This window comes from Cololabis saira, chromosome 14 (assembly GCF_033807715.1).
Source record: "Cololabis saira isolate AMF1-May2022 chromosome 14, fColSai1.1, whole genome shotgun sequence".
Lineage (NCBI taxonomy): Eukaryota > Metazoa > Chordata > Actinopteri > Beloniformes > Belonidae > Cololabis > Cololabis saira.
This window is the reverse complement of record NC_084600.1, coordinates 23,381,617-23,401,279: the sequence shown is the minus strand read 5'-3', so window position 1 is coordinate 23,401,279 and position 19,663 is coordinate 23,381,617. Positions and strand designations below refer to the sequence as shown.

General features: G+C 40.0%; 1 protein-coding gene across 1 annotated transcript in view; it reads right to left on the bottom strand.

Moving 5' to 3' along the window:
* The window catches only part of uvrag (UV radiation resistance associated gene), a 93,821-nt gene that overhangs the window by 60,333 nt on the left and 13,825 nt on the right, over positions 1-19,663 (bottom strand). Inside the window, exons 4-8 of the mRNA XM_061740199.1 lie at positions 19,277-19,438; positions 16,688-16,762; positions 16,476-16,561; positions 7,644-7,749; positions 1,892-2,018 (exon numbers count right to left, since the gene is read on the bottom strand). Coding sequence (XP_061596183.1) covers positions 1,892-2,018; positions 7,644-7,749; positions 16,476-16,561; positions 16,688-16,762; positions 19,277-19,438 — 556 coding nt within the window. The remainder of the gene's footprint in view (positions 1-1,891; positions 2,019-7,643; positions 7,750-16,475; positions 16,562-16,687; positions 16,763-19,276; positions 19,439-19,663) is intronic.

Genomic DNA, 19,663 nt, shown 5'->3' with positions numbered 1-19,663 from the left:
TGTGAGACACTGTAAACACATGTCTTAGAAAGCATTTTGTCTGTAATAAATGCCTGGTTTTTCCCATCGTGAAACAGATTAATGTATTGGAGCTGATTAGAAGAGTTAAACAACAAGCTGCAACTGCACAAGAGTACAGCAGCATGTGGCTTTCAACTTTTGAGTCTATGAACAAACAACAGGATTCAGTTCAGAGATAAAACGCCGGCTTAACCAAAAATACCTTTTCTCTTTTGAACCCGTCTCTTAACAAGCACCTGTCTTGTCTGTAAACATCCCATCAATGAGCTGTGGGGCATAAGAGCAGCACAGTCTTACAGCTGGAGACGCAGTGATGACAGAAGCAGAAAAGAGTTAAGAGTTAAGAAGTTAAGAAAATAAGGACGTGTGTGTGTGTGTGTGTGTGTGTGTGTGTGTGTGTGTGTGTGTGTGTGTGTGTGTGTGTGTGTGTGTATTTCTACCAATCATTACATCAGAGGGCTCAGTTATGCCCTATCCTCTGGCCAAACAGATCTCAAAACAACCTGCTTTGACAAAAACGTCAATGCTGATGGCGGCCTGAGAGTAGGAGCAAATAACAGTAAAAATGTTGACAGGAACTTCGTTATTGATACTAATGATTACATTTTACAGGAAGCTATAATTTCATTCACAAGTAAAGGGCCTCTTGAGGTGGGAGAGTAACTGTACACAGTATTCCCAAGCAGAGTGGAATCCCATGCGCTGCAAACCTCTGACAAATGTATATGCATACATTTGCCCGGTAACACAAACACAGAGTTTTGATTTTTTTTATGACCAGTAAACACAGCAGTGAAACCCACGAGCTGCAGACTTCACAGGGTCGTTGAAGTGACGCCACTGCACAAACATTCTCGGTTAAGTGACTGGAACAAAGTGCAGAAACCGCAGCAATGGTTTTATATATTTGTACACAATGTTTGTGCATGTATGTTTGCGTAAAGCAACAAAGCTCTGACCGAACGCGCGAGTCATTTTTCCTCATGAGCTCAAACATGTGCTCAAGTTACAAATGACACGTCTAATGAACTTGAGACATTCTGCGAGTTGTATTTCCAGAACTGATTCCATAGTTTTACACATTAAATGTTTTATCTTGTTAATAAAAACGTTCTTAACGCTTCTGTAACTAAATTTAAATGGAAAATACAGTGATAACTGAACTAATTAATAACTAATTAACTGGGAATAACATAGATGCTTTGACGAAGAAAGGATTTGATCCTAAAATACTTTTTATCCATTCTACAGTGTGCTGAAGTGAAAAACCCTCTGGTAGTTCTGTCTCCTTTTTAAAATAAACAATGTCAGAAATACTGTTTTCTTCCATTTTCTTTTCTGCTCGCAGCTGCAGCAGAGCCAGTCGAGGAACATTTTGACAAGAACTTTTGAAGGAATTAACTGAACATGTTATTGCATTAGGTCTTTTTACACAAGTGATTTGAATGTTTGACTTACACCACGAGTGACGGCAAAATGAGTTGCTTTTCAGTTTCTTTTAAACACTTCTGTGTCCGTGTTTATTCTAACAGTTGGGAGAAACACAAATGTTGTTCACTCGGTGAGTGCATCAATAGACAGTTCATATAGTTGGATAAATTGTTTGTTGCTTCTGACTACTACCTTTCAACAAAAACGAAGGAGCCCGGTGGTATTTCACAGTCCTTCAAAAGAACTGTTTTAATTGTTTAAAAATATGTATAAATGACATTTTTAATTTGAAAAAACAGTGGTTTTCAGCTATTATTAACACATTGATTATTTTTCTGCAATTAAGGTGAAAGAAATTAAAAACAATGTATAACTCCTGCACAACATTAAAAGCCGATTTGTAGATGATGTGATTTTAATCAGCTTCCATCTGGTTTACCTTTCTTTTGCAGCTGCGCTCTCTCCTTCCGTTGAACGTCGACTTCTCTGCCAAGAGCCTTCCTCTGCCGCTGCAGCTCACTGCGCAGCACAGCGATACGCAGTTGCATGCACTCCCGCTCTTTCTTCTGTTCACAGAAAACAAGACGAGAACCAGAGAAATATGATGAGGGGCAAAGATTCAGAAAAATTCAGGGTTTATTACATTTTGCCGAGAGTCCAAAATTCCATCTCGCTCTTTCACAAACACGCTTTGTTTTTGCAGGTTGATCCCGTGTCTCACTGATTTAACACACATCCACAGAGAAATGCTTGCAGTTAATAATCCCGAATCCACTGTCAACAGCTAAACTAATGACAAGTGAGAAAGAACGACCTGGCCACCGAAAACATCTCACTGAGCCCTGAGTTTAGTGTTATTGGTCTAACGTTTTAGTAGTGAGCTCCAGTCATGGGAACGGCTGCCTAAATTAAGTGGTGTGGACTTCTGGCTTTAGGTGTTCAAGAAGCTGATCCGATAAGATGTGAGCACATGAGAATCTGGGTCAAACTTGCATTTGGCCTCCTTGCAACATTTCTAAAAATACTAATTTTATTTTGCCATATGCAATCGCATATTTTGCGCTGAATATAGTTATGTCTTGAAAGCTCTGCAGTCAATCTTGCATAAATGTGTTCATTTCATCACTAAGCATAATTGTGGTCTGTTCAAATGCTCCTCTTTATATTTGGATAAAACTATATTAAATTCACTTCCATGTGTTTTCACTTCTTGTAGCCGATTATGGGGGAGTGCAGAGCGTGTTTGTCTGACAGCTCCATCGGTTCGATATTAGTTATGTTGCATATGCGAGAGCTGAACCACTTAAAAGGTTTTGCATGCAGGTTCACTGACACGATTTGCTGGATCTGGCCTCAGCCGGTTAAAAGAACAACTCTAACTTCTTGGCTTCTTGCTTAAGATTTTTTTTTTTTTAATGTTTTCATTTTAAAATTACTCCATTTGTGCGTCTCGGTACCAAGATCACCGCCAACGTACCACACAGTAATGTGCGGAGCATGCTTTTTGTCTACCGTGGTGTCATTATTGTGACAGTGTTCTCATGATGATAAAGCTGCATACACTGTTATCGCAGCATAAACTGGAAGTAGGAGGAAACAGCTGCCCCCCCTCCAACTTCAACCTGAAAAGACATCCAGTCAGGCAGGTGTAAACAGAGGGCATTCTCAAACTGGCGCAGACGGTGACGTTATCAGTGTGTTATCACACCAAGGAATGTGTTTTGAATGGCACCAGAGGAAGTAGAAAATATCTAGACTGGAACATTTTGAGAAAAAGTTAGAAGTCTATGAGGTAGGATGCTGCGAGGGGAGACTCATGGAAATGAAGAATACTTGTTTTTTGTTACTGAGCAACATTATATTTCAGTACTACCCTGCCCAACTAAGTACTGCTACCATCTCCTAATGCAGAAATCATTTTGTAGATATGTTTAAAATACACCATATTTAAATACATGCAGAAAGAAACTCTTTAATGGGGATTGCTGTTGTATTGTTTTTTTGTTGTTTTTTTAAAGTAATGATCACTTCTAACAAAATGTCGTGATTTTAACTACTACTACTACTACTACTGTCATTTAGCAGATAATTTTATCCAAAGTGACTTACATCTGAGAGAACACCACATCAATAAAACCACATATGAGGGTCCAGCATGGATAAGTGCTGGTCAGACTGTGAGTCCAGTTGGACACACGTGCTGCCATGCCAGTGCTAGAATTATTATTATTATTTTTTTTTTGTTTCCTTCCCACCTAAGACAACATTCCCTTTATATAAGAAAGCTGCATCTAAAAAGACACCATCATGGGATCATCTTGTCATAAGTGCATGCAGCTGACTCAGTGCTGAGTCCTGCAAAGACCTCGGCAAATCTTCTAACTAATTCTGATGAGCAGAGACGTTTACTCTATGTAGAAGTGCTCCTTTAAGAGCTGAGTCTTTAGCTTGCTCTTAAAGTAGGTACAGACCCTGCAGATCTGACAGAGTTTGGTAGGTTCCACCATCGGCGACAATGGAGGAGAAGAGTCTAGTTACTGATTTCACGCCATGTTGTGGTGGGAGCACCAGGCGTCTTTCCCTGGCAGAGTGGAGCCGACGAGGGGGGGTGTAGCTCTGGATGAAGCAGTGAAGGTAGGCAGGAGCTGTTTGGGTAATTGTTTGGTAAGCCAGAAGCAGAGCTTTGAACTTGATGCCCGCTGCAACTGGAAGCCAGTGCAGAGCGATTAGCAGCAGAGTGACATGAGCTACCATAACTATTTTAAACTTCATAGGTAATCATGTCAGCAGGGATTCAGTCATAGCCAGAGCCTGTCGGCAACTGCGAAAAATCTGTAGATGTGTCGTAACAGACTGCTTTTGGTTTGGTTTAGCATGCATCTGCTAACTCATAGCTGAGTTTGTTTAGAGGAGACACGGTCTGCATCACCTGGCCCTACTCACCTACCGGTGTAGGTCACATAAATGACCACCTGGCATGTAAGGTTTCATAAAAATGCCACATAATCATTGGGCCTACTTGTCTTTGGACCAAGCAGGTAGATGAGATTTTTTTTTTTTTTTTTTTTAAACACATCCCATGAAATGTGTGAGTTAGCAGCCTATTGCTTCATTTATTTCTGATAACAGCAGACTGAGTCAATCACATTTGTGTTGTTCCTGTATATAGAAATAGCACAAGATGTTTCTGGATAGATTGCAGAACTTAAAAGGGGAACAAAATAATACTATGAAAAATATTAAGTAGGAATGAACAGATTTATGAGACAACATTAATAAACTGATGGCAAAGAAATATTTGTGTAATATGAGCTTTAAGACCAAAACAGAGCTACAGAGGAGAATCAGATGCATAATGGAGATATGACAGGGAATATGTTTGTTATTTATCCTATCAACACCTACAAACAACTGTGATATATCTCTCTCTCCCTCACACACACACACACACACACACACACACACACACACACACACACAGATAGTCATCGTGGCCTGGATCTGAAGAATCACAGATATGTCTCTCCTTGAAGATTTCTGACGGCTTTGAGGAGAGAACAGAGAGTGGAATCTGTCAGAAACAACTGATAGCGCCTCCATATCTCCAGCGTGTCGCACCCTGATACTTGCATGTTAACCACGACTGGCTTTGGCACGAACCACGACCCTCCTACACTTTCACTGAGCGGCTTAGTTGACAAGGAGGTCACAGGCATGTGAGTGTGTTTGCAGGAGAGAGACTGTAAGCCACCACCAGGGTCTGTCTGACTCCTACCGAACATCAAACGGCAGTGGGTCAGCTGAGTAAATAAGCAGAAAGCATGGAGAGTGTGTTCCAACCCAGCAGATTAATGGCAAAGAGTGGGTGAGAGGGTGAAAGGGCCATGTGCTGGGGTTGGTGGCCTCGTTTCGGTCCTCCTTTGATCCATGCTCACTGTGAGGTGCACATAAGGATAGTACAGAGCTCTCAAAAGGGAGAACCCTTAGAAGAGCCACACAATGCTCCACTCACTCCAAGTGGCAGAGCTTTCACAGAAAGGTAGAAGACGAGGATTATGTGATTTATTAGCTGGTTTGAGCCCTGAAAAGGGGTTTAAAGGAATGTTTCACAGAGGGAGAAACGTCCGAGACAAGGTTTTGAAAGGGACCCTTTGTAGCCAGAATTATGAAGCCTCAATGTTTAATGTGGGGAGGCCAACGCTGGTGCAGCAGCTTTAATGGGTAAGGGGAGGTTCTGCGGAGAGGATCAAGAGAATGATCCATGGCAAAAGCTGATGAAGAGCAACAAGGTAGGCAACAGCTGTAACAGCTGGCAAAGGAGGCTCAAGAAGCGGCACTGAAAATCTTTAAATCTGTTTTATTTGCCCCCGCACATACACAATGTCAAAGATTGACACTTTTAGTGAGCACAAAAAAACTAAAAAGAATTGAAGAATTTCCCCATTCAACACTACCAGGTAAAATAGAAACAGTTATTATCAATTCCTCAGGACGTTTGTAGCAGCAAAAGATGAGGGATGTTTTTGAAGTGAATGTTTAGAATAAACACAAAGTCCATATTGGGATTAGCGCTGCATTTTCACAGCTGTGATGCTGTCAGTTTCAAAAATGTTGGACTTCAGGCTTTCTTGTTTTTTCTGAGGAACCTAGTTGAGGATACAGCAGGTGTTGGGAACATAAACGGGGGATTTGGTCAACATTATCACTCGGAGAGCGGGATATTACTCCTTCATTTTTCAGCTGATCCATCAAAAGATTAAGTAGCCGCTGACGGGTTTTAGTGATACTAATATGACTTATAATACAATTACATGTTGGACTTTGGGGAATAAAAGCAACAAAACTTCTCAAATGGTAAATCCTAGTAAATACTGATGTTTATTATTAGACGAGAAGCCAGTAGGGCCGTTATCGCTGATCACAGCAGTTACTGCTCTAAAATGTTGTTAGTGCTCTTAAACAACACCATATTTCAACTAGCAGGTCGTCTTTATATATATATAACATTTCAGCCTTTTATTTGTCAAGATAATATCAGCCAGTGCTGACTGCTACAGAGAATCAGAAGATTTGGTCAAGGCGTTCCCATTGACCCAGTTTAGTCCGTCTGCAGTTTTCAGCTGGGTCATAAAAGCAAACAACATTCAAAAGCTGCTCCGGGCTATAATGACGTCTCAAAATGTCTTTAACGTGAGATTACTATACATATGTGGCTTTAGGTGATAAAATCTCAACCTGGAAAGTATTAACAAGCATAACAAAATCTACTGAAGCTGATATGCAGAAAAACCAGTAGCTAATCACAGTAAAAACAGCTGGTGGTGTTTTGTGATCCTAGACAACACAAAACCCGCTTCATGTTATCACGTTTGCACAGTGGTGGGCCGTCAGGGCCAACAAGGCCTTCTTTGTTGGCCTAACATAACTAGAAATCATGACCATAATTATGATAAAAGGTACATTTAATTTTGAATCGACTTTCCCTAAATATCTAAAAGTATTAATATTATCTTCATGTCATACTATGCTCCTTCCAGTGCTGTTGTTTTTAGTTTAGAGTTTTTCCAATCAGAATTCAGCGCTCTTATGTTGCCAGGCTGTATGAAATCTGCCCGGGATCTTCAGAAGAAACAATGCGGGCGCAAATACAGTTCATAGATAGTTGTGATAGCCAATCAGATCACATGTTGTGTCAGTAAGACCCTCTAGCTACCCTCACGTTGAACGTGACATTTACGCATCCTGTGATTGGATATGGATACTTACTAGTTTGAGACACGGCAGTGCTATGCAGATCAATGCATTAGCAATGCATAGTCAAACCCTTTTATTTTTATGTTTTGAAAGTAGCTTACCAGATTTGTTTTAATTGCTGATGCGGGTTTGTTGATTTTTAAAATGCGCCGGATAATAGCCCATTTTGTAAACAACTGAGGTGATGCAATGCCTATTAGTGCTTAAGCGTGTTTCTAGCTACTCTCCAGTCCTGGTGTTATAAATGCTGCATAATGAAAGGTATTTATTGACTAAGTTGGACATCACCGAAGGCATGTGTGAAATGCACCGCCCGCCACTGTGTGTGCAGTATACATAAGCACGATCAAATTGCAACTACTGCTACTGGCAGTAAACTAGCATGCTGAAGTTGCTGAGGAGTTGGGATGGGTTTGCTCGTGGGCGTCGGTGCTCACCCGTTCAGTGCAGGTCGCCGTCGTCCTGAGCTTTTCCTCAATCTCCTTCCCAATCCTCTGCACCGTCGTTTGGGTTTGTTTGATGGCTCTCTGTGCCGTGTGAAGCCTGTGGCGATGAGGAAGAGCAATACATTTAACAATACATTTAACCACAATAACAGCTGAAACTGTGTTTCCAAGAGATGATTAAAATTGATTAGTTGAGTAAAAATTGACTTGGTTGTGAGTATAACAGTAATTTATCTTTTTTTTTCCAGCCTGATTGTTTAGTGTAACTGTTTATATGACACTATGAATTATGATTGTGGGGAGTAGTCATTTTTTCAGGGTATTTTTCTCTTTGTTTACTTTTTTCTATAACTGTAAAAGTTAATGACAGGTTTTGACATGAACTAATGGACAAAAACAACACTGAGAACATATCCAGTATAGAAAGTCCACAGTTGAGAACAGACAGATCAAAGTATAAAGCAGCGCAAAGTGCTACTGTCTATTGATCCAACCGCAATTCGGTTCAAAAATCACACGTTGTCTGACAAACCTGAAGCTATTAGTCCCTGACAGTAAAGACAACCCTCAAAAAGGCCCAATAATCAACCACGAGCATTACCAAATTCCATGTCACTGTCATCACTGAAATATGGAGCAGCAACATTAGTGCAGAAATGACAAGCAAACACATTATTCAGACCATCAATCACAGGAGCAGCTCGTTTCCCAGAGAGCTGGCTCCAAGTCCAGGGGCCACCGACAGACGGACAACCTTCTCTAAAAGTACACAGAGAGGCTCTGCTGTCATAGCCTTTTGTTTTTTTCTTTTCCCCCCGTTACCCTCAGTCTTAATATATACCACAACATAAACACCACAGCAACGATCTTGAATTTCAAAAGTTTTAAGATCCAACAATAGTTTTAAGTGCTAACATTTAGCTGCATATAAAAAAGCGGCCTCAAGATCAGAGCCTTCTTTTGCTTTGGTGATGAATGCTCTTATTTCAAGCGGGAACCAAGTAAATAGTTGGGTTCAATGAGATTTTATTCCATTTAAACCAAGGAAGGAGGACTTACATGGAAGATATGAGCAGCAAAATTGCAGATGAATGCAAATGTGTTTATTTCCCTTCATGGTTAAAGATTTTGACTCACTTCTGGTAAAGATCACAGAAAGCCGGGAGAAACTGGACGCTGATTGTGGCAGACAAGAAGATGGGATTCTGGTTGGAGAATTGAAGGAGGATACAAACTGGTTTGTCTTTACGTGCTCACTCTTGGTCTTCCAGAAACGTTCCCGTGAGTGCGTTTAGTATCAGAGGCTTTTTTTTTTCTTTTCTTTCTTAATCAGGCTAGCAGCTTGGTTGGGTTATTTTACAAATCCTAGGAGGCTTTTTTTGGTCGTGAAATTCCCATAGTCACCTCTGGATATTATTGCCTGTTCCTGGCAACCAAGCTGGAAAAAGGGTTTGCATGACGATATAAGCAGAGCAGGAGTGATCCTACAGGAGAATGTTTTCTACCCACATTTGTTAATCTGTCTGAGGTGATAGTGATAGCGTATAGAGATAGTTCTTTAGAACATCAGGGTAAATCTGTTTTGACAGCTTCATCTCTGGGGGTGACTGCAGCACGAGAATCTGATAATGTATTTTCCCTCAGGTTAGCATAGTTATCTCCCCTCTCCTTTTCACGCATGTCTGCCTCCTTATCACCCCTAAAGTCTTGGCTTAATGCCTGTCCACCACTACAACCTGGAAAAGCAGCGCCGGGCCGGGCTGTTCCCAGTGTGCACCCATGGTAGGATGGCACTGTAGTCACTGGGCAGAGAAGGCTGACACACAAGCCTTGACAGCTTTCCGCTTCCCGAGCACGCGAGGAACATTACAACTCCTCTGCAGATTTTCAGGAAGTTATGGCTGAGGCTGTGCACTCAACCCGTGATGCAGATAAACATCATACAAAACAATAACATTTGCTCCTTCCACCATGGAACAAGGTTTTGTAAGGGTGTCAGATATAATTATGCTTTTGAAACTTCCTGATAAACAGCAGGTATCACATTCAAGTTCATCAACAGACTCTTTAATTACAGTAAATCAGTTTGTTTTATTTTGCAGCAAACCGAATGGCACAACCAAGCAACTAAAACTGAAAAAAGACCACCCATCAGCCCCCTTCTCCTTCCCTTCCCCCTTTTTTGTTTCCAATATGAGAACACCTGCCAAAATCTCCATCCAACAGGATTTGTTTTCTTTCATTTACCTTTACTGATTACCTTGATGTAAACATTTGCCACAGTTTATACACTTGATTCTGGTCCAGTATCCGCAATTTGGGGAAGGAATCAGCAATATACAGATGTGTCATCTGGCTTACAGAGATGTGCAGGAGAGAGGGCTCTGAAGAAGATATAAATGAGCACACAGTTTGTCTTCCGAGAGCTGAAAGTCTTGTAAAACCATCTTAGACCCTTTGCTGAATATTTAGAAACCAATAAATTAACTAGTAAATGGACTGCCTGTATACAGCGCTTTCCAAGGCTTCTCAAGGAATCAAAGCACTTTACACTACAAACTACATTCACACACAACTTCACACAGCGCTTTCTGGGGCAGCTTTTTCTGTCACGCACTGAAGACTGACACACATTTACCTCTAAATCCTGAGCCAGAATGAAAAGATATTGTTACATATTCAATAAATATCATTAGATGTCCCATGTAGTGACAGTATAAAGATAAAAGTAACTGTAATGAGGTCCTTTCTTACTTTACCAGTACAACCTGCAGACCAGCAAGGTCTTAATCAAACTACCAAAAAAAAAAAAGCATTCACTGCAAGACTTGCACTTGTTTAAGTAATTTTGGAAAAGGAAAGCCACTAAATAGTTCCTTTGCTGCTACTACAGAGAGCAGTCTTGTTGTTGTTGACAAATGACACAACAAAGGGAAAAAAGAAGAGAGAAATAAAAGAAACTCAATCAACGTAGAGCACTTTCATCTTAAGTCCCTATTTCAGTACATGAACCACACCACATCCAAGAAAACATTCAAATATTTTGATATTCCTCATGTTCTGTCTTAGTCATCCCTTACACATGGCATGACTTATAAAAATACACTTTTCTTTTAATATATACATTCACATTCAGAATTGCTCTATTGGTGCCCATTTCATTATATTCTGTAATATTGTTTAATAAAGCAACAGCTTCCATTTTTCAGCCCAGCTCATCCTGTTCAGAGCTGCAGTCCCACCTGTCACCAAGCATGAGGCGGGGACCGTCTGGACGAGTCACCAGACCATGACGGACCACTCAGAGAAACAACAACAGCACATGCCCACACCAACAACAATTTCAATCAATTTACCTGACATACATACGTTTGGACCATAAGAAGACGACCTGGAGAAAAACCCTTGCAGGCACAGAGTAAATAAAGTCCACATAGAAAGTATCGTATCCAGCTGGGCTCTGGGGTGAAGAACATGTAAGGGGGTCCCGGGTGATGCAGCCTGAATGTCACAGACTCTTTAACTGTTTCCTTTTAACTGTTTCTGAGCAGTCTCTGAGTGGCTTTTAAGTGTGGGGGGGTGTTGGGGATTTGAGGCTGGCAAATGGCAAATGCATTTGTAAAGTCACGCAGATGGAAGAGGAAAAAAAACAAACAAAAAAATAATTGTGTATTGCTTTGTTTGGCCACATCAGGTTTCTTTGATTTAATCCCCGTCTTACAACGTACCAAGCGAAGTGGCTCGAACTGAGCTGCTTTGAACACATTTCGTTTGCTCTCGTCTACATTTCATACAACTCTGTTGGAGAGTAATATAATCTGTTTAATAATCTGGACTGACTGAGCTTCTTTTTTTTTTTCTCCTCCCAGCCACGAAAGGGCTGTCTTGCTTTTTTCCAGATATCTTTCCAGGAAATGTCATCCTCTTTCCCCCCCTCCCCTTTTTTAAATATCCCTGGATCGTTTCTTACCCCAGGCATTCAATAGATTTTTAGTGCTACAATTTAATAGTGTGTACAATATTTTAACTTGGGTTTTCTGCTACAGAAAAATAAAAAAAAACATATCACAAGAAGGAAACACTTTTTAGCTGCATATTTAGGAACGACTAAAAAGCAGATAATCCTTTCTTTCCGTTTTTTCAAACTGGTGCGTTGCTAAGTTGAACTTGCCCATGATAATGTTTTTTTACTAAATAATGAAAACGATATACAGTATAATAGCAAGTTGTAGAATGATGTAATTAAAATCTTCCATTTTTATCTGAGCGAGAAAGCCTGAAACATTTAGCCTGAAACATTTTATCCATGCAATATCAACCCTTTTGTACTGACAGGCAACATTCTTGTGAATTTTCATCCTTTCAATTTTCACAAGACTCCTCGGAGATATGAAAAGATTTGACCAATGTTTGAGGCATGCCTTGATTTTATGAAACATCTGTGTGAGATTATCTTTTGTTTTATGGCAGTTTGTTGTGATCTTCAAACCCAAATATGTTATTTCTGTTTGTTTTCATTTAAAATGTTGCACATGTTTGATATTAAAGGGCTGGCTAAAAGACAGGAGATCATATTTCCACAGTTTTGTAACCTTGTAACCTGAAACTGAGCCTTACTTGCAAATTATCTATTTGATGTGGCGAATCCTCACCACATCAGGAAGAAACAAGATGATGTTATCAAAGTATTATGACAGTGTGCAGGTTTTACTCTCAATTTTATACCCTTAAAAGCATAATCAATTGTTATTTTTTCAGCTAATGGTTCGATGACAAAGTTCAATTGAAATCCAGATGTTAGGCATTTTAGTTAAGCTCCACAGTGTAAACAACATGGCGTTGAGATGGGATGGTTGTGTTTTTAATGCAATACATTGGTTTGGTGTACAACATCATAATACAGTTAATGAAATTATTGTCATATCTACATCTGTGTGGAGTCTTACACCTGATGCATCATTCAAGTGGATCCAGAGTTTTTTCAGCATCCAGAAACAACAGTGATGCTGAATTAGAGACATGATTTCTGCATAATCTCTACTACTCTCTACTGATCAGGGTTAGAGTGGCCAAATCACCAATTCAACACAGTGCTGTGATAACATCCCCCTGAACACATCCACTGGGAACAAAACAGACACCACAACAGCAGATAATCACAACAAAATAACTCTTGTAAATTCTGTATAAATATATATATATATATATCTCATTGCAAAGGAATGTCAACACATTTACTCACTTGCTATTCACATCACCTTGCCATTGTGTTCATCCACACTAAATGGAAGATAAGATTACTGCAGTTTTTTTGTGTTGTGTTTTTTTTAGAAAACTGCATGTGCATTTCTGCTCCTCCGGGCTGATGTTTTCGTAAAGAGCTGTTAGGTTGCTGCAGGCCATGTTTACATGAAAACTACAACAATGATACAGGCGCGCCAACGGGATCTCAAAAGCGACGTGTTTAGGCTTGAAAAGGTCAGAAAGAGGTTATGCATTTTGGTAAGTGCGGATTATTAAAAAAGTTTGGATCCCCGCTGTGACGCATCCTGCTCTTGTCTTACGCTAAGATATCGAATTGATCGTCACACTGTAGTTAATAGGACAAAAGAAAAAGGAAAAAAAACTGTGAAGGCCTCTTGCCAAACCCTGGTAATTTTTCTCTTGTGTGTGTAGAAAGCCAGAAAACACAAGTAATTGTGTAAACACCACAGAGACTCGAGCTTGGTACTGTGGCATAACTGCAGAGGTTTGAGGAATGAACCCATGAACATCAACAAGCTGACAGATGTAACCAGAGACAGCGCTGCACACAAGGAAGGCCGTACCACTAGAGACAAAGAGGCAAAAGAAGACAATATGAAACAGTTTGACCCGCGGAGAGAATAGACGGCAGCCAACCGAGGAAAATACATGTCTAGACAAAATGCATTCTCTGAATAGATGTTTCTTGTTTGTTTGTTTTTGTTGTCTCTTTCCTCCCCAGGAGTGTTCTATGAGGTGACATAAAGAAAACACTGAAAACTAAAACAAAATGTAAAAGAAAAGTTATTCCCACTCCGCAGAGGTCAGCTCCAGTTAAGTGTAATGAAAACCTGGAGTGCAGCTTTAAGATTGTGCAGCCAGTTTGGGTCTGTCGTCTGCCTGCTGCTGGCTGAGACCCCCACGGCCATCCAGACTCAGGTCTAGCTGCCTGCTTTAAAGGAGGACGATAACAGCATCCTGTGGCCCACAGCATCCACGCAGCAGGCCAGAAGACCTCAGGGGCTGTCCGCAGGAAAACATTATTCCTTCAACTGTCTCAGGAGGTACTAGACCTCCCATAGAGCCTTTCCTTTACCATGCATTTCTTCTGTTGACACATACTGCACTTACATGTATACTTCACATTGGGGCATACACAAGCAAGTCGGGAAAACGCAGGCTACATATGGCTCTGATCACAGGAGAAGAAAAGAAAGCTTCTCTTCCAGGAGTTTGGGACACCACAATGAACCGTGAAAGTTGTGCCCCAAGAATGATGTTTACCATGTGTCATGGAGCCACTGTTTTCATATTTAGCCTACACAATGGTCTTGCTGCCAATAGAAAGGCCACTCAGCATAAGTACATATCAACTTTCAGCGAGCTGTGAGTATCACTCAGGTATTTCCACTTAAAACACTACTTCAATCTGCCATTTAAGCACACACCATGCCATGAAAGATGATTGAATGGATATAAAAGTGAAACAGTAACCCACTTCCAATCCTTTTAGTTAATATCCATCTAATCTGTGTGTTGCTTATTGTAGGGGCTACTAGGTTAAACCAGCTCTACCAGGTCATCCTGCCCCTCTTACCGTTTACCCCTCAAGCTTTTTCCTGCAAAAAGGGGGAGAAAAAAAAAAGAACTGCCTCGTAAGGCAGCTGGATCATCTTCATCGCTGTCTGCTTTGGCTTTTTATGCTCCCTTCACAGGGGCCCATCTCTGCATAGGATGTGGCTTTCCCTCCACCTCAGCCACTCTTTAAGAGACAAGAGTTTGCTGACTGATGATCTGCACGCTCCATCTTCATCTCAACATCTGACACATGTTATATCTGCAAGCCCACATAACCATTTTACTCTCACAAGCGAAGGGAGTCGGCAAGGGGACCCATGCCGAAGAACAGACTAAATCTGCTGACAAATTACCCATAATTCATCAAGATCAAAAGCTCTTAGTAAAGCAATTCTCATCCTTTTCCATTAAAGCTTTGCGCTGAAAAATATGATTTGTACTTGACTAGGAGAGAACTGGATGAGTGTCTTACGCTGTGTTTCCCTTCAGGGTATGGTTAACTGTTTTCTCCCACCCCAAAGAACAAGTCATGAATGGTACCACGTCACGAGTGCAATGTACTCCAAGTAATGTGTGTATCCACAGTTCCACAGTTCGCAGAAATGCTTCAGAAAGTGAATGCACTTTGAGAAAATGCAGTGCTCCCAGGGTCAGAAACGGAGAACATACAGCCATCTAGCACAGAGGGGTGGGGTAGAGACTAACTCCTGCTGGAGTGTATAATATCTAATTAATCATTCTCCAGCACATGATCATAGACCAAGCATATATGAGCAAACTAAGCCCAGTGAAAGCTCTGACAGGGGTGAAAAGCTGCAGGCTGAGCAGCGTGAGGAAAGACTGGGATCAATGTGCACGTGTTAAACTCCTAAGAGTCCCACAGGGCGTGGATACGATGAGGATGTGAGGGAAGGCTGCAATAATAGGAAAAGCAAGAGCAGAGGTCATAAAAGTTATGACTCAAAATGCACTTTTTCCTCCTGTAAGCTGCCTAGAGAGCCAGCCGCCTTTCATTTAGACATAAAGCAGCCTTAGAATCGGTGTGAACAGTTGAACTTCACTCCAATTATAGCTGCTTTTTCTTGATACCACAAAGACTTGGATTACCGTAAATAAGAAAAGAAAAACCTGACACCCTTAAAAAAGGGAAGAAGTTAGTGGAAACTTTGAGAGTGCGCCCTAATGACAGGATCCTCATTTTAGAAGTGTCTAAATTGAATCTTCCCGTTACGCATTTATTTTGGCCCAACTGGGCATAATTTAGTTGTTCCCCAATCAGGCGCCAGTTAAGAGGGTTTCCCCAGGGAAGCCCTGGTTACTCTGAAAATACTGTTTACATTCTGCCACATTTAAATATAGTGTTGGAACAACAAACTTGTTTGTCAACAGATGTGCCCGTTCCATGATGTTTCATGCTCTTAGTTACGTACGAGGGCTCTTCTCACACAAGGGACTTCTTGATAAATCTCTGTCGCCTTCTTGTGGCGTAAAATGGTACAACAGGCATTTTTCTAAGTTAACATGATCAAAGTACTTAAAGTCTGTGGTCAATACTCAATTTGACATTACATTAATTATAAAAGGTGGCTAAAATGTTTGGCATTTGTTCTGTTTTGTCTAAAAACACAATGCAGGCTTGGTCTAGGCTCATATTAAGTTGGAGGCCAGCTGAGCTTCCCTGAAAAATGGCTCAATAATCTTGCCCTTCGTATAGCACCACCTGCTGGATAACAAACACTCAAAAGGCAGATCTTAAGGCAGGAGGTCATTCATGTACATTATTAAATAAAAAGGATTTGAAAAAACTGTCAAAAGCTTTATGGAAACAAGATTGGATGAAAAACATATTGGAGATTTTTTAAGTGAATTCTGATGCTGCTACACTATGAGATTGCAATAAATTTGATGAAAGAAGTTGTTTTTTTTTAAGTAGAAAAAATTAAGTTCAAACTTGATGAAATGATAATATGATTTAATACTGCTGAACTGCAAGAATCTTACCTGAGCAAAGAGAAAACACTGTACGAGTTCCTGACTGAACTCTGGTCGACCTGGAGCTGGCTGTGATCCTTCTGCTCCGTCTGGTCCTGAAACAGCCACAAGTCGTTGTTTCAGTGCAGAAGCCAATTGGTGTCCGAATGGAGATAATTCAATTAGAACTTGGCGTTCCATTAAGATGTAAAAGCTAAGGAAAAAAGACAAAAAGGCTGTACCTTGAGATCGAAATCTGCCGCATAGTAGCCATCGTTCAATCCAAATATGATCTCATTTGGATTTCTGGATCGAATCTGTGGACAAAGCGAGACAGAGGAAACTGACTGCAGTGACAGAGATGGAGAGAACAAAGAACAGCACACATTAGGATGTGCATGAAACGGTCTTGTTATGCAGCCTGACTGTGATGACTGCAAAGACCACAGAGCTTCTCCTCGGGATTTTAAGTGTGATGTTACTCACACCGTTTCAATATGAAAAACTCCTAAAAGAAAAAGGTAAACCATCTTCCACAGTCAGATTAAAATATATTTCTTTGATTAAAAAGACAAAAAGAGTTATCCATACAGATCAGAACCCGTAATCCAACTCTGTGAGCTTCTCTCACATCATCCTTTTCCCATGTATGAAAGGAGGATTTACTGCAGAGAAAATAAGTAAGAAATGAGGGAATGTAGGGCTTAGTATTGTGTAAGATTTACTGTTTTGGTAAATCAGAGGGGAATGCGGGTCTTAAAAAAGTGTAAAGTGTAGATTTACAATCCGATTTCCCCCAAAAAATTGAGCAACGTAAACAAGAACAGAATGCAAACATTAGCAAATCTTTTAACCACCCCTGATCAGTAAAATTTCATGATTGTTCAGCTTTCTTTGAAGATCATGCCCGTTCAATATACCATGAGAATAACACTGCCTCAAATTCCGCTCTGCATTTATAATAGACACTGTCCTGATGCGAGCTCAGGAGCACTTCTGAAAACCCCAATCATTCAACACATTTTATCATTGTACCTACAAATGTTACAGTTAAGACTTGAAATGTTTAAATGGTCAGACTAAAACATGAACAACTAATCCACGCATAAACTGATTTTCTGTATATTCTAGATGCTGCATGCTCCGGACTAGACGGTTGAGCAACCGTCCAGTCTGTTAGCACAGCTTTGTTTAAAATCCAGTGTGAAGGTACGGTGGAGTACTTTCATACTTGACCTGCAGATCTGTGGAGGCTGGTTAATACTGAATGATGCACACACATGCTGACATGTCATCCACATAGTAAATAACCTATATTTACACAGCAGTCCTGTCAGTTTGGTATCTTTTAACAGGATTTTGGTCAGCCATTGGCAAAAAAAAAGAGACGAAACAAATAAATCAATACATTTTAACACTACATGTAATCTCTAAAAGGTATTGATTATTAAATTATTGTAAAAAGCGACCATTGACAGGTTTGTTTACCAAACCTGTACACCATGTAGATCTTTTAAAACTGTAAAAGAGCTAAAACATCTGCTGAGGTACCGATGATTAGTGTATTAAGAGCATTTGATTAGATGTATAATTGAAGCAGTAAGGGTGTAGTCTATGCAAAGAGCTTCTGCCTTTTGACTTAGTATGCACTGTTTTTTTACATGACTACATAATTATTTTCCAAAAGGCATCTTTAGTCAGAAGGGGTCCACAAACAACAGGGGGAAGCTGTGGCTCAGGTAGTAGAGTGGTCTGATGTAAGTGCCAACCCACAGCATGAAACAGATGTGTGACGACGTAAACAAATAATAATCAATTACTTAATTCACTGGCAACTCATTTTGTCATTGATTTATGTCGACTGTGTCAATTATTCATTGCAGCCCTCCAAGACACTAAAACGCCACTATGTCAACAACATGTTAATCTGAATGTCATTGTAGAAACTTTGTAGAAATGACATGTGCTGTTACATATTTATGGTATTATAATAGTAGTAGTAGTAGTAGTGTTTATTTCGAATATGAATCATATAAAAAAAGAAAGAAAATAAGACAATCGTCTTAACATGAGACATAACAAAGTACATATTCGAAAGGGAGTGAGAAGAAGTAAAACTTATAAACTCTCACCCCCTCTCCTTAAATATGACTAGCTAACACATGCGAACATAACATTATGCAAACATAATACAAAAAAATATATAAATAAAAATAAAAAAACAAAAACAATCAAAACAAGACAATAAAAACATTGTAGCAACATAAGCTACTGACTAGTGTAAGAAAATAAGGATAAAAATAGATAAATAAAAAATAAACACTGTATCATTGCACCCAAGCATTTTGCTCATCCCTGTACCTCTGAAAAATAATATCTTTGTATTTTATTTTAAACGGTTTAATATTTGGACATTGCTTTAATTCCATTGAAAACTTGTTCCATAGCCTCACCCCGCTGACTGAAACACAAAAACCTTTCCTGTTTGTGCGTATTAATGTGACATTAAAATTACTTTTGCCCCTTAAACCATATCTTCCCTCATGAATTCTAAATAATTTCTGTATATTTGTTGGTAACAGATCATTTTTTGCTTTGAACATTATTTGCACTGTTTGATAGCCCACAATATCCAAAAATTTGAGTATTTTGGACTTCAGGAATAATGGGTTTGTGTGTTCCTTGTAGTCAGCATTGTGGATTATTCTTATTGCTCTTTTTTGCATTATGGTTAATGGCTGTAGAGATGTTTTGTAATTGTTGCCCCAGATTTCTGCACAGTATACGATCATGACTAACGCATAAATCGTTTTTGATGAGTGCTTGCTGACCTGCTGTCCTGTGTATCTGAGGCCATCCAAGTTGACCTTCCATTCAATGAGAAGCTGGTATTCTTCCTCCTGTCCTCCCCAGATCCTCACCACGAAGCAAGACACCGAAGTGTCCAAAAGATCTGGGAGCATGCCAAAGTCCAAGCTCCGCCAAGTTGGATTCTGACACACACAAACACACACAGACACACACAGACACACACACAAACACGTGAGGATTGTCATAGTGAGAACAGCAAACATTATCAAGCATGAATTAACCTTTAGTAAATGGTAAAAGAACCAATGAGCACAAAGTAAAGATGGGTTTACTTTGAGGTAATCTAACAACTCAGATCATCTGTCAGGCAACTGAAGGCATGTGATGGTACAGTAATGAGATTGATA